The sequence below is a fragment of the Bos taurus genome, chromosome 2 (genome assembly GCF_002263795.3).
Source record: "Bos taurus isolate L1 Dominette 01449 registration number 42190680 breed Hereford chromosome 2, ARS-UCD2.0, whole genome shotgun sequence".
NCBI classification, from domain to species: Eukaryota; Metazoa; Chordata; class Mammalia; order Artiodactyla; family Bovidae; genus Bos; species Bos taurus.
The window spans coordinates 25,099,277-25,115,060 of record NC_037329.1 but is presented as its reverse complement, the minus strand read 5'-3'; the positions used below and the strand labels follow the sequence as shown (position 1 = coordinate 25,115,060).

At 37.5% G+C, this 15,784-nt stretch overlaps 1 protein-coding gene across 5 annotated transcripts in view; it reads right to left on the bottom strand.

Moving 5' to 3' along the window:
* Positions 1–1,641: 1,641 nt before the first annotated feature.
* The window catches only part of METTL8 (methyltransferase 8, methylcytidine), an 84,064-nt gene continuing 69,921 nt past the window's right edge, over positions 1,642–15,784 (bottom strand). For 4 of the 5 annotated variants that reach the window (XM_024999854.2, XM_059892351.1, XM_024999860.2 and 1 more), the window contains 6 exons: positions 15,322–15,371; positions 9,692–9,755; positions 7,728–7,867; positions 3,923–4,029; positions 3,722–3,787; positions 1,648–2,964 (listed from right to left, as the gene is read on the bottom strand). In XM_024999854.2, coding sequence (XP_024855622.1) covers positions 2,774–2,964; positions 3,722–3,787; positions 3,923–4,029; positions 7,728–7,867; positions 9,692–9,755; positions 15,322–15,371 — 618 coding nt within the window. In that variant the 3' untranslated portion in view covers positions 1,648–2,773. Of the gene's footprint in view, positions 2,965–3,721; positions 3,788–3,922; positions 4,030–7,727; positions 7,868–9,691; positions 9,756–15,321; positions 15,372–15,784 lie in introns of all 5 variants that reach the window. The other variant, NM_001075288.2, reaches the window with a different exon arrangement.

Here is a 15,784-nt window from a genome sequence, read left to right as displayed (position 1 = left end):
AAATTCTAGATAGGGGGTTGATTCAGGTAGGCTAAAGGAGAGAAAGCAGAAGACACTGATAGAAATGGCCCGATGAGCAGCCATGTGGAATAGGAGGTCTATGCTAGACAGAGCCCGAAAGAGCCCAGTTTGTGTCTCACAGTCCAAATTTGGTTTGATGTATTTTTGAAGTTTCTAAAGGTTAACTACATGCTGTAATACATTATAGAAAGACACGAAGCAGAATTTTACTGTGCCAGTCAAGAAGCTGGCTTGAATCTGCTATTTAGGACTGAGAGAGACAGTACAATTTACATGTGTGAGAATGTGGGAATAATTTTACCTTCTGTTGTTTTTAAAACCACCTTGGGCCATGATTTTTAAATTGAGACACAAGAAGATTTGCGGGGGGCGGGGGGTGGGGGGTGGGGGGGGGAGGGTTCCCATAGCAACATTAACTTATCTAAGTGCCCTTGTATGTAATACTTTCAATACTAGTTTGGCTTTAAAATACACACTTTAATTAGGAAAAACAACTGAGTTAAGAGTCTCAGGCAAATTTTGACTTTTACATTTACTGCATGTTTAAATGGAAACCTTGATATTGTACTTCTGAGGATTTGCTACCAAGGCAAATGTATGCAGATACCTTTCGGGATTTTCCTTGCCCCCATCTCTGACCTCACTGCATTCCATTCTATTGACGACTCCTTGATCAATCTCTCTATAAATATATTTAAAGCACACTGTGGCTAGGATAAAACAGAAACAAACCAATCTTGAATGGCTCCAGTCCAGAGGTGAGAACCCAACGCACCCTCTTATTTAAGGCTGTCTACAAGCTGATGCCCTCCCCATCTTTTCTCCACTATTCTGAACCATGAACAGCCCTATCAAACATACTCGTCTTCTCACCATCTTCTGAGAGCGTACGTTCTAGAACTAGTCTGAGACCTACCTCATCCCACAGCCCTAATTCTTTCCTTCCATCCCACAGCTAATCTTTCTCTCTCTTCAGAACATTATTACTATACCACGCAATGTCTGACTGGGCAGCATCCCTCCCCTCTTTTTTTGATCAGTGTCCTCATTTTCCTTTGAGGAACTTTCCTCCATTCACTATGGTCTGGTAGAACCATCAAATAACCTGCCCTGATTCAGTCTGTCAATAAAAGAATCCATGACCCAGCTTGGATTAATCACATCCTGCCAGGAAGCTGAATTTTAAGTGAGTTCAAAAAGGAAAACTAGTTGGAATGATCATTCTAGGTCCTTTCAAGAGATTGTCCATGTCTTTCAGATTTCTGTGGCTCATAATCAAAGTCTGTTAGCTGAAAAGCTCCCTATTTGAGTAGAAAAGAAAGAAAGTGAAGTCGCTCAGTCATGTCCGACTCTTTGCAACCTCGTGGACTGTAGCCCACCAGGCTGCTCCGTCCACGGGATTCTCCAGGCAAGAATACTGGAGTGGGTTGCCATTTCCTTCTCCAGGGGATCTTCCCAACCCAGGGATTGAACCCCCCAGGTCTCCAGCACTGCAGGCAGACGCTTTAACCACTGAGCTACCAGGAGTACTTGCTCATATATTATCTTGGTCATGATTTAGAGGCTTGGGATGCACACATTTTGCTTTGCCAGCTAGAACCTACTTACGCTCTCAAAACACAGGGCTGGGACTTTATTTATTTATTGTATTATTCCATATAATTCAGCACAAAGTAAGTACTCAGTATACATTGTGTAACAAATGAAAGACCAGTCTTAGAAACTCCATTTTTACTAAATGCAATTTGCAAGCCAATTTATATCTTTTTTGAGGCAAAGTGGTAAATACCATTTTTATTTTTTTGGACGCACTGGGTCTTTGATGCAGCACACGGGCACTTCATTGCTGTGCGAAGGCCTTCTCTAGTTGCACTGAGCTGGGGCTGCTCTCTAGTTGTGGTGCCCAAGCTTCTCATTGCGGTGGCTGCTGCTTCTTGTGGAGCACGAGGGTGGGCAGGTCTAGTTGCCCCATGTCATGTGGGATCTTAAGTCCTGGATCAGGGATTGAACTCACGTCCCCTGCATTGGCAGGCAGATTCTTAACTACTGGACCACCAGCAAATAGTAAAAAATTTTTAATTGCTACAATTTAAGAATTTTCCTGGGTAAATAGTCTTCTTAAAGAAGGCTTTCAACTTGTACACCAAAGAATAGCCTGAAAATAATGTTAGCATTAGTCATACTTCCCCTATTTTAGGAAAGGAAAGATAAATTAAAATTCTGTTTCAGACATTAGTCTCTAAATTAAAAAAAAAAGGTTTGGGGATGGACAACAGACAATAACAAAACAAAAAAATAGGCCTTTGCCTTGGTCTTGTGACTTTCCTTGGAAACAAGGCAAGCTGACTCTGCTATCAGTTAACAATGGAGGAGAGTTCAGCTGTGTTCAACTAATGTATAAATAAAGGAGATGGTTTTTTTCACTTCTAAAAAATGGCAGGCTTTGGTTTCTCAGAATCATCTGACTTATATCAGTAATTTACCTAAATGCTTTTAAAACTCAGAGAACAAACAAAATGGTTAAGACATAATAAATCCAAACAAGCTTGAGCATATTAAGTTTTGAAAACACAGAATGTTGTGCTCTCTTCCAAGTCACTTCTGTGTGCTTAAAATGCATAAAACAGTCCATCCACGATAAACAGCAGGATACATAAATTCTCTTCTTCTGACTGTCTTTTCAAAAATGAAAGATTTACTGAAGACTCTGAATAGTGTAATCCTCTGGTTTTACCTTAACATGATACATAGTTCATTCATGAGAAAGGACTGAAAATACCAAGTTGGAGCTTTTTTGAGTCAAGTGTAATGGCTTCTGGAATTTGCCTTGAACCCACACTCGGTGCATTTTCACTTTTTTTTTCCTATTAACTTGTAAGCGACGATCAACCAGATTTTGCTTCTCATCTAACCCAGCCTTACAGAACATATTGTGCACTTCCCCTGTGAGACAAAAATGGCAATCAAATATATGACATGTGACTTGGGGGCGGGGGGAGGGGCAGTCAAGAACAATGGAACATTAATGGAATGACTGACCATATGAATTTCGTTTATACCAAGAAACATTTTCTAGTACAAATTGATGAAGGAAACCTATGACACCAAGTAGGCTTCCTCTACTTCACACAAACACACCAAGTATAAACAGCTGAACACAGCAGGTATTAATAGATACACAACAGTACTGGTTGCAGCTTTCAATATTTTGAGACATGCCCTAGGTCTGAATTCTTGCTGGTCTGCAGAGATCCCAAATGGCACATTATAAAAGTACTCATGTAAGTTTGGGAAAAGTACTTGAATGCAGAATTCATTTTAAATGCTTTTTTTAAAATGAGAAATTAACAAGCAATAAGTAATTTTCTATGGACTCTTAAAATCAAACTTCCTCTTTTGACTGTGGCATGTCATCAATTTTTTTATGTCTGGGCTAATGGTACCTCCAAAACGGAAACTTCATTTGGGCATGAGAATGAAACAAGTGATTCTTTAAAGCAGTTTCAATTGGAAAGAGATTAAAAGGCAAAAGGCCATTTTCAAGCTTTTACACACAACAGTTATAATCACTAAAGTGTAAAGACATCTAATGTTTAATCAGCTCCTGAAGCCTCATTTTAGAGCTTTTGAGTTTCTCCCTGCAAATTATACCCAAGAAAAGTTTCTACAGCTAATTATTTCCTCTTATAGATATGCATACCTTTTGTAAAGAAATATGCTCTGGTGCCATCTCCTCGAACATAAAAATTTTCAGATAAACAATGTCCTAAAAAAAATTGTGACAAGAGAAACTTAGTATTCCTTAAAAAAAAACCACCACCTACAACAAAACTGACATGAAATGTAAACACAGCATTATTTAAAACACATGAAAATAATTCCAAACTGAATATATCATTACCTCTTTTAAAACGAAGCTGAGTCTTATCATATCTTCCATAGTCCCGAAATAACAGCATTCCCCCAGGTTTCAGTAACTTGGACAGTCGGTTTATAACACCTTGCATCCTTTGAAGACAAAGCAGGAGACTGTGGAAGTCTTGTTTTCTACGCCACATTTAACATTCTTCATGATAAAATAAGCATAGCTTGAGAAGGCCAAAGAAATCTAAGCCACAAACATAAGGGCACCAAAACAAAAGTATTTTGTATAGAAAGAAAAAAGGACGGCAATTTGCTCAATAATCAGATTCAAAGAGTCTAGAATATCAAGAAATCACCCAGATGACTAGAGTGGTAACTTCACGTAGCTTGATGTATGATGTCAAAACTGAACAGCAAAACCACACAGACATTCCTGATATTTACAGCAAATTCAGGTAGTTACAAGGCAGAAAAAACCGAAGTCGTTTCATTTTCCTTGCATGACAAAAAATATGCCAGAGCTGTCCCAAATCAGATATACCTAAGCAGGGACATCTTTTTCTCCAAAACTAGCTGCTTTCCCTCCTGACTTCTTTATTTAGTTCAAAGGTACCATCATTCACTGAAGTGTAACACCTCAGAAAAATCTTTGACCTCTTTTACTTTTCTCTTTTTCCATTATACTCTTCACAACTATTCAATCATCAAATTGTATGTCTTTTTATTATCGTTATTACATATTTGGTATTTTCTCTCTTTTGTTTCCATTAGTACTCCCTTAGTACAAACTCCATCGTTCTCTGGCTGGAAAGAAAATTTCTTCCTAACTAGCTGTATTATTTTCCCTGCCAATCCTTCCTGTACATTATTGATGAGTTATTCTGCTTAAAAAGATGGTTTTCTCAAATCATCCCTTTGTGCAAATTTTCATGATATTAATCCGTAGGATAAAAATCTTAGTTCTCTTAGTTTCTTAGTTGAATCCTTAAGATCACCTACAACTGGCCTCAATTAATCTTTCCAACATCTTTCCCACTGCTTCTTAATCTGAAGCATCGCTAGCCAAACTGTTACATGCTTCATTCTGAGCCGCCCATGACTGTGCTCACGTGGCTTCCCCTGAAAAAATTCTCTCCTCCTTACTCTCTGCCTATTTAAATTCTATTCACACTCTAAGCCCCAGCTCAATACTGGGAAGCCTTTCTTTCTTTTACTGTTTATTCTACCCATCTGGCTCCCAATCAGACATGACCTCTTGTGACTGCTCTTGATTTAATGTTTTTTGGTTAAGTGTTCAAAGCCTTACGTGTGATTATGGTACAGAGATGGCAAAGATTTCAGATCTCATAACAAGCCAAGTGACTGACACTGGCTGCCAACAGAGCTCTATTAAGGACTCAAGACTTGCTGGGAATGACAATCTACAAAATCAGTTATCAATGTCGGCCCTGGGCAGAGAATGGTAAATGGCAGCCTGTGTAGTAAGTCCTTTCTGTCTCTGCTTTATACAAACTACTTAAAGCTTCTGAGCATTTCTTATTTTAAAAATGAAAGGTTTGGATCACATAATCTTTAAGTTCCTTCCAATTAAAACATTGTTCAGTGGAATAATGGGGTGAAAGAGTATGTCAGGTAATGAAGTAGGTAATGAGAAACTGAAAGTAACCATGAAAATAAGAGACAAAAAAAAAGTGGCATGACTAGGAGAAGATCTCATTTAAACAAACGAACATAAGTGCATGAAAAATAAAACTATTTTTCCTTGTTTATTTTATTACAGGTTATTTTCACACTGTGCTTATATCCTTAGGATCTGGCAATTAAAACCATATCTAAAGCTTAAAATATTCACTTTTAGGATAAATGGTTTATGTACAGAGAAAAATCTCTTTCTGCAATTATTAGCAAGACAAGCATGAAATGAAAACACAGAAAAGCAAAGAGTCAAATACTTCAAAATGTAGCCTCCTTTTGCAAACCCTTTGCTCCCAACTGTCCTTTAAAGTCTGCAATGTGGGTCAAGGCAAGGGGTGGGGAACTGCTTCTCTTATCAGTACATCTTGGCTCATAGTGCAATTCCAGAGCCAGTTCCTAAGAAATGCAGGTGGGAGTGGGTTGGGGATGACAGGGACAAGACAAGAATGGGGAAAGCCCCTTTTCTCTTAAGATGAGAAAGAAGAGATTTTTTAAAAAGTTGTTTATCTATACAATCTCTGTGTAGATCTTTAGAAAATATATTATATTTTTATTTCAATGATAAGAAGGACAGTTACTTCTTGTTTTGTAGCCTTCTATGGTTTACTCCCATTTAAGCTGGGACCCCCTAGACTCAACGGCTTGCTGAATTGCTTTTCCAAGCCGGCAAGAAGCCACTTTTCTAGAATTTTCCTGGGGCTAAATCTACTATCACAGTGCTAGATGACCTGAAACATACTGCCTCACTTTTCACTTACTATTATCCAACTTACTCACTTACCTCATTTTTAGATCATTTCCATGTAGGTAAGAAAGTAGCTATGTAATGTACTGACATGATACATCTGAATCTATTTTATAATAAACAGAATGAATATATGTACTATAAAAACAATCTTTTCAAGATATCTGCTTCCCCTTCTCCTTTCCATTCAATTCAAATCATGAAAAAACATATAATCTAAACTAATATAAATAGCTTTTTTGAAGGTTTATTTTGAATTGAAACATTTCCTGTTATATGTGTTAGATAGAAAATCTTGTTCATTATCCACCTCCTCTATCCTTTTAGCTGTGAAACAAAATATAGATGACATCTTTATGCTAGTACCTAAATAATGCCAATAGCCTAAACAGGTTAGCAGAAATAGGTTACAGAAACTGGGAGGAAGTAACTTCATGGAACTTGATAGATCTCATTAGGTGCAATTACATATTTCATTCATTATTTGGAAACCTAATTTTTTTTCCTACAAGTCATCAAAGTGAACATCTCTGAATGAGAAGTAAAAGGCCTGTAAAGGATCCTAGTGATCTTATAGCAAAGAAAGAAGTACACAGTGCTTGATTTCTTTGGGAAAGAGTAACACTCACCAAAGTGGTCGATGCCAAGTCTGCACCTACTAACCAGAAGATCACAAAAACCCAATTTTAAGACACATTCTGAAGGGACAACCCCAGACGTTTAGCACACTTGTGTCTTAATACATACAAAGTGGAAAAATTTTAAGAAAAGTGATCATTTTAATTGCTGTAATATCTCTTTGTGCTTCCTCTTTGGAGAAAAGCTATATTTACTATTTCAGAACACTATGTGAACAAAAATATTTAAGTCATAAATACTTAAATGATGGCACTAGACCAACCTTAGATTATAAAGGTCCAAGGTTAATCTGGAAAATCTTGATAAATCCTAATTCCCTAGTGGGCTTCCTTAAAACAAATATTTTAAAGACCTATGTGAAGCCAGATTCACAGCCCACCTCATTACGAACATTCAGCAAGAAGCTAAATCAAAGATGTTTGTTTCTGATCACCAAGTACAGTTTCCCTCTTGGGAGTCTATTAGGCTGTTCTGAATTTGTAATTTTCTTGAAGCACTGTCACTTTTAATAGGTATGTGTCTTGCCAGAAGATGCTCACTTCTTTCTGACAGTGACAGAAAGCTCACTAATGAAACAGTTTGGCCAGTTTCTTTCTAAAAGTCTGAAGAAAGGAAAAACTGCATTTAAAAGGCTGCATATTACACGTAATGTAGTTCACTAAATAATAAATTCAAGAATTGTCATTTTTGCTTTGATAGATCTGAAAGCCACTCCTGATAAAGGGGCTGTACATATTTGCTCTGCCCTTTCGTCATCATTTACCTGTCAGGATGAATAGAAGACAGAACAAAGACTAGGAGAATGACATCCAGGGTCCCATCCGGAAAAGGGTAGGGTAAGCCATGGTCACAAACGTCATGAACAAAGGCACAGCACTGGGCTGCTCTGTACGATGCATGAGACTGTCATGATAAAGGAATGAAAAGACAAAGTTTTTAGCAGACTTCTAGTATTTTTTTTTTTTCAAATCAAAAAGGTTAATTTAACTTCTCCCAAAGGCTTTTCTTCTATGAATTTGATTTTCTGATTAGGTGTTCTGTTAGCTTATATCAAACTGTCATAAAAAATTAAGTCTAGCACTTGGACTTGGTAAAAAATATTCTTTTGCAACCCTTCTTTAGCTTTAAAAGTGGAGTAGGGCAGTCTTTCTGGGTCAGCAGGCAGTAGTGCTGGAAGCTCACCCTATGTTACTTCGCAGGCACTGAGATGGTCCTCTGCACTCTCTCTCACTGCTTGTTCCATGCCTCCTTTGGCTTAATCAGTAAATATCCTATAGTATGTAATCAACATTAGGCAATGGTGATGACTGTACAACTCTGTAAATATACTGAAAAAAAATCACTGGATTGTATACTTATAAATGGTGAATATTATGATATACGAACTATATCTCACTAAAGATGCTATTTTAAAAATGCATTAGAGTACACACATACTATTTGCCTATAAAAACAATACTAAAAGAATATATACCAAAATTCTGAGTCACTCTAGGACTCCAGAAAGCATGACTATAGGTAAATTTTATCTTTCCCTTTAGGCTTTTCAGTATTTTAGAAAATGTCTACAATGAAAAACTAGTAACCCTTATTACCAGAAATTATGTTCCGTGTTTACCAAACATTTTTGTTAGCAGAATTTCCATTCCTTTTCAATTTTCTAAAATTACCTCTTTTTGCTATGATAATGCTTACTAGAATTTGGGAATTGGTCAAATAAGACCAAGTGCCAACTGTTTTCCTTATAGTCAAGGACATTTTAGATTTGTGATAATGCCTTTTCAGACCTTTTTTTTTGTTTTTGCAGAATTTTTAATTTAATGAGTGCCTAGCATGTGCCAGGCTATGTATAAAGCTCTATGCTATGCTATGCTATGCTAAGTCACTTCAGTCGTGTCCGACTCTGTGTGACCCCATAGATGGCAGCCCACCAGGCTCCGCCATCCCTGGGATTCTCTAGGCAAGAACACTGGAGTGGGTTGCCATTTCCTTCTCCAATGCATGAAAGTGAAAAGTGAAAGTGAAGTTGCTCAGTCGTGTCCGACTCTTAGCGACCGCATGGACTGCAGCCTTCCAGGCTCCTCCGTCCATGGGATTTTCCAAGCACGAGTACTGGAGTGGGTTGCCATTGCCTTCTCCGGTATAAATATAAATATCACCCTGTAGGAGCCACTCCCCTGAATTCTAAGTCCCAAACAACTCCAATTGTTTTGATGATATGATTTGCAAAATAGTAAAAGCTCAGTTAAAAACGGTCACAGATGTGCTTCCCTGGTGGTCCAGTGGTTAAGAGTCTGCCTTACAATATGGGTTCAATCCCTGGTCGTGGAAGATCCCACATGCCATGGGGCAACTAAGCTCGTGCACCACAATTACTGAACCTGTGCTCTACAGCCTGGGAGCCGCAACTACTGAAGCCTGAGTGGCCTAGAGCCTGTGCTCTGTAACAAGAGAAACTACCACAATAAGAAGCCCACGTGCTGCAGCTAGAGAGTATCCCCCGCTCTCCACAACTAGAGAAAGCCCATGTGCACAGTAACAAAGGCCCCGTGCAGCCAAAAAATAAACAAAAAAATATAAAAAAATAAAATGACACATCTCAAAAATAAAAAAAAAATGGTCACAGATAACATTTGATGCAGTTACATTAAAAAAAATCACTTCAACAGTAAATAAATTAAGATTCTTTTAAAATACAGCTCTCTTTAAAGAAAATACAAGGCATACCTTTACTAGCTCCACAGCTCCAGAAGCAAAATCACAACAATAAAGAAAGAACTCCGGCACATTCCTATGAAAAAGGAAGAAATATTTAAATCTAGAGTTCAGATAAGCTGAAGCAACACAAGAAAGAAACTGTAGTTGAAACTTGTTAATAAGTACCTCTTTACCAGAATTTTGGATGACCTTGGCTTGCTGTTTCTTTTGTTAAGGTACTGTTCTCTAGAGTGGCATGTGGGTGCCTTCATGTTGTTTCTGAACCAACACTGTCTCAAAACACTTACCAATTACAGGGTAACTTTCAAGTTCCTGATCTGGTTGTAAAGCCCTCCCTTTCTTGGGCCTACTTGCCCTATATTCCAGCATACTCTCACATGAGAAACCTCTAAAGCCATCCATCAGCAGTGCTCAATCTTGCTCCTACCCCTTCCAGGCACCCTTTCTTGTCTGCCTCCAGCTGGCATGGCCTGTAATTCCTCTCAGCTTGTTACTCCTAAGTCACTTCAGTCGTGTCCAACTCTGTGCAACCCCATAGACGGCAGCCCACCAGGCTTCCCTGTCCCTGGGATTCTCCAGGCAAGAACACTGGAGTGGGTTGCCATTTCCTTCTCCAATGCATGAAAGTGAAAAGTGAAAGTGAAGTCACTTAGTCGTGTCCGACTCTAGCAACCCCATGGACTGCAGCCTACCAGGCTCCTCTGTCCATGGGATTTTCTAGGCAAAAGTACTGGAGTGGGGTGCCATTGCCTTCTCCGCCTCTCAGCTTAGCCAAGTTCTTTTCTCTCCAAGGACCCTCCACCCCATGTCTGTTGGCGCCTCATTCCTTTTCCTGTGTGTACACTTATTTGTTCCTGGGTCTCTCACAGAGGCTCTGATGCTCTGAAGATGATGTATATACATATGAAAAAATATATATATATATTTTAGCAGTTGTAGTTACATGCTACTAAATATGTTTATATTAATACCATGTACATACAACTTCTAAAAATAATAAAACATTTGTATATTAATTTTTGTTATCTTTTCAAATGATTTTCAAACTTTTACTGAGCCCCATATATGGACCAAGCATTAAAATACAAAGTAGTAAATGAAACTGTCTAATAAAATAGTAAGAGTGTGGGATTTGGCAGCCAATTGTACATCTTTTTAAATCCCGGATTTGCCACTTATTAACACGGAATTAGACTTAACGTCTCCAAGACTCAGTGCTTTATTTAGAATATGCAAATGAAGTAAATTAAGGGGTTTTTTTTTTTTTGAGGGGGGATATTTATCCATATAAAAATCTTGACTAATTTTAAATGGCCTCCACTGAACTTAGGTAAGTGTTTTGCCTGAAATTCACTAACGATGGCTGAGCCATGGTTACTAACTGGCGGCACATTTAGCTGGCCCTTAAACAATGCAAGTTTGAACTTCTAGGTCAATTACACGTGGATAACAGTAAATACTAAGTACTATATGATCTGTGGTTGGCTGAATCTGCAGATATGGAGGAACCACAAATACAAAGGGTTGAGTATAAATTTTTGTGGATTAATCACCTGCAGTGTTCAATAGTCAACTGGACTTTGAATTTTGTGCGTCAGTACTCTTCCTGATCATATCTTACACGCTATTATCAAAAGAATTCTTGAATCATCTTGCTTCACACTGTGTCTGAATGACAAGTGATTAGTATGTCCTTAAACAGTAATTACAGGTATGGTATTGGTTTTTGTGGATTTTATAGCCTAGCTGGGGACATAATTTCCATAGAAGTGTGGATAAGGCAGGCACTGTCAGGCCAAAGTTTAAGAATTTTGAAGGGGGAGGATGGAATTGCTAAGTGGGAAGAGGGGAAGGGTTTACAGGTGGGAATCACATACCAGGGATGAGAAGCAGAGGTGATTTAGAATATGAGGAAGGATATATGGGCTTTGAAGGACATAATTAGAACTTCTAATCTGATTCAGGAGGCATATTAGGCAAGGAGGATTTCTAAATAAATATGGAATACAAGCCCAAACATGCATTTAGCAAAAGCTCACCCAGACTGACATTACTCTCTTAAAGGCTACTCAATGATGAATACTACATTAACATATAGAATTCTCATATACAGTATAGTATTCACATACAGTGCCACTCTGTGGCACTAGGAATTTTAATTCAAATTAAGATCTGTCCAAATAAATGAACATATGATGAATAGGATTTGGTTATGAAAAGTTAACCAATACTGAATCAAAGTTAAAACTTGTGCTGCTTTTCTTTTTCATTCAACCCATTTAAAAATGCCTCCCTGGTGGCTCAGACAGTAGACTCTGCCAGCAGTGCAGGAGACCAGAGTTTGATTCCTGGGTCAGGAAGATCCCCTGGAGAAGGAAATGGCAACCCCCTCCAGTATCCTTGCCTGGAAAATTCCATGGACGAAGGAGCCTGGCAGGCTACAGTCTATGGGGTTATAAAGAGTCAAACATGACTGAGTGACTTCACATATAAAAATAGTGCTTTATTGCAGCATGCATCCTTATTGTTTCCTAGGAAATCCATATATTTGTGACTCGTAATTTCTTGGGTGGTCACACATGTTTGAAATGTCTCAGTAAATACTTAGATACATATATTATTAGTACTACATGATATGCTGGCTAAGGGCAAGGGCTCTGAAACCAGACTGCCTAGGGTTGAATCCCAGCTCTACCACTTAGTTGGGTAACCATGGATGAGTTACGTAAGCTCTCTGTAATTTGTGTCCTCATCTTTATTTTTTAAATTATTTTATATTTGAGTATAGTTGATTAACAATGTTGTGTTAGTTTCAGGTGTACAGCAAGGTGATTCAGCTATACACATACACGTATATATTCTTTTTCAAATTATTTCCCCTTTTAGGTTGTTACAGAATATTGAGCAGAGTTCCTTGTGCTAAACAGTAAGTCCTTGTTAGCTATTTTAAATATAGTAGTAGTACATATGTCAGTCCCAAACTCCTAATAGAGATAAAATATGGCATCTAAGTTGGTTGTGAGGATAGAATGGACTCAGATAGGTAAAGTTTATAGAAAAATGCCTGACTCAGAGTAAGCACCTAATAAACGTTAAAAAAATGTCATTTTTATTATTCTTGCTATCATCATCACAATCATTATTATCAAAGGAATATCTGCCTCTGCCTTCCAGGAACTTAAAAATGTAAGAACTTATATGCTTTTGTAAAAACTTCCATAAAGCTCAAAATGCTTCTCTGGACATTGGCACATCTAGCTCATTATGAAAGGCATGCAATCTACCCTTGTGCAGAAATTATTAAACAACCACAAGATACAGAACAGTTTAGTAGCTAAAGGAAAGCTTGTGCCATTTGCCATGTGTCCTACCAGACAGCAACATGACCTCTGAGACTGAATTCCCACTGCATCAGCAGCCCAAGTTGGTCTTGTGACCACTCAATGATTTTCCAGGGCTTTTCTTTAAAATCAGCTGACTGTCTTGGCCCTTCTCCCAGGAAACAGGTGTAAATATCACTACTACTACCACACCATCAAGCACTCTCTTGGCAGGAGGTTTAAGAATTAAATGATCCTTGGAGAATGATATGACCTCTCAATTCCGGAGATCTAATTATGGTAAAATATTCTGAAAATGTAAAATATTAATTCTATGATCTCCAAAAGTAATAAAACATAATTTCTTCGGTGGGGGAAAAAAGTTTAATCCTCCCTTTGGAAGGCTAATCACTAGTTGCCTTTTAAAGATGAATCAATTATCTCAGGTTATTGAGTTACAGTGATTTCTAAAATACGAATATGAGGCCAAAAAAAGACCCAGCCAAAAAGAAAGAGTCAGGGGGTGAGGAGGCAAGAGCCTGCAATTATTAGTCAGATGGAGAAGCAGAAGGGGGAAAAAATACAACTAACAAGTGGGGAATCAGAGATATCAACCAGTCAGTATGTACCGAGCTCTGTCTATCTATCTATATTACATTGTTAGGCTACCTGGAAAACCAAATTAGAATACGTTATGCTCTTTACCTCAAGAAATATATAAATAGTAGCTGAATAAAGAAGATATAAGGAAATGATATGCTAAATAATAATTTGAGATGAGTCATAGAGTAATATCTTCCCTGGTGGCTCAAATGGTAAAGCGTCTGCCTACAATGCAGGAGACCCAGGTTTGATCCCTGGGTTGGGAAGATCCTCTGGAGAAGGAAATAGCAACCCACTCCATTACTCTTGCCTGGAAAATCCCATGGACAGAGGAGCGTGGAAGGCTACAGTCCATGGGGTCACAAAGAGTTGGACACGACTGAGCGACTTTGCTTTGCTTTTCACAGAGTAACACATAATCAACTACCAATGTAGTAGATCTACGTGTATTACAAGTTCAGAGAACACTAGGGTGAAGGAATCTGGCTATGTGGTATAAGAACAGGAAATTTTGGCCTAGAAATGGGAAAAGGAAAACAAAGAAAATAAATCTTGAAAGCAAAAGGCCATTCAGAACTGCAAATTGGCCAGTATCACTTCTGGCCAGACACTTTAACTGGTAATTTGATGATATTATGGAATTATTTTTTATTATGTTAGGTTTATAATAACAATTAGGAATGTCTTGTTTTTTGGAGATCCATCATAAGTTCATAAAAATAATGTGTCATGATGTTGGCCTTACGTAAGTAACTGCTGAAACAAGGTGGTAGCTATAGGAGAATATACTGTATTACTCAATTTTTCTGAAATACATGTTCACAATGGAAAGTTAAAAAAAGACTTTAATAAATTTTAAAATATGCATAGTAAATTCTATCAGCAGCTATGTTTTGATGTTTTGATGGTGGGAATAATGGGTGATTCCTTCCCACCTACTTTTCCTCTAATGGGAAAGTTCTACAATGTGCTTATGTTAATTTTATAATGGAAAAATGATAATCAGAAAGCTAGTGTGTAAACTTAAAAAAAATAGGCACTTGACAGACCAGCCATAGGTAAAAGGAGTAAAAGTTTTGTAAGATGTGTCTTCTTCATCACCTACTAAAACACATTGGTGAGGTGGTGAACAGGAAGGTCAGGTCAAGAGAACATCTCTGCTCCTATCACGGACTTCTCCCTTTATGAATCTTGGGGTTAGGTGTTATAACTCCAAAAATTTCAGCTCTAGAGAGTCATTTCAACTCTATAGGAAGGTTTTATCCTTGGTGTGACTCCAGAAGTGATGACAAAATAAAATGAGTCTGAACCTTACATAAAATAAAGTGTAAGCTTTAAACTCAATTCTCTATGTGTAAAATGACACCTAAGTAACCTGGAGGAGTAAATAAATCTCTAAGTTCAGCAACTCCCAGCTTAGCAGAAGGATCAAATCTCTTGCTCATTTCTTACTCTCTCATCTACATAAGCACAAGCTTAAAAAATTACTTCAACTCATGGTGGACAACCTATGTCTGTGAAATATTATTTCCAGAGTAATTCTCAGTTCACATGAAATTAGATACTAAGACCAAGCCACTTCTTTTGAAATTTGGTTTAGTCATTGTTTATATGGGAACAAGGACACTATTGGTATATATATGACAACATTTTCCAAGAATTTCTCAATATCCCATACATATGCAGAATTTTGTAGGAGAAAATTCTAAAACTCACTGCAAAGTGTTCAGAATTGGAAAAACACTATTCCCAGCACCACAGCCAACCTAAAATCAAAGAATAAACAAGTATCATGAAAATAAAGTTAAATTTTCCTCACCAATGTCAGATTTTTACTTAAAAAAACTAAAAGAAATGTTCTGAATCTTTGTCTATAGGAGAGTTGTCTAAGCTCAAAATGGAATAAATCACAAAAATAATATGTACTGAGAAATGTGACTATTTAAAATTTTTACATACCAAACCCCCAAATGAACCAAACTAAAAGGTGACAAACACACTGTGAAAAAAATATTTGAATTAAATATGATAAAGGGCAGAGCTCATTAAAAACACACAACCTAATAAATAAAGGAAATAAGTAGATGACAGAAGAACAAATGGTTTCTAAACATCTGAAGAACTATATGACCTATTTAACAATCAAAGGAATGCAAATTAAAATATAGCTTTTGTCTAA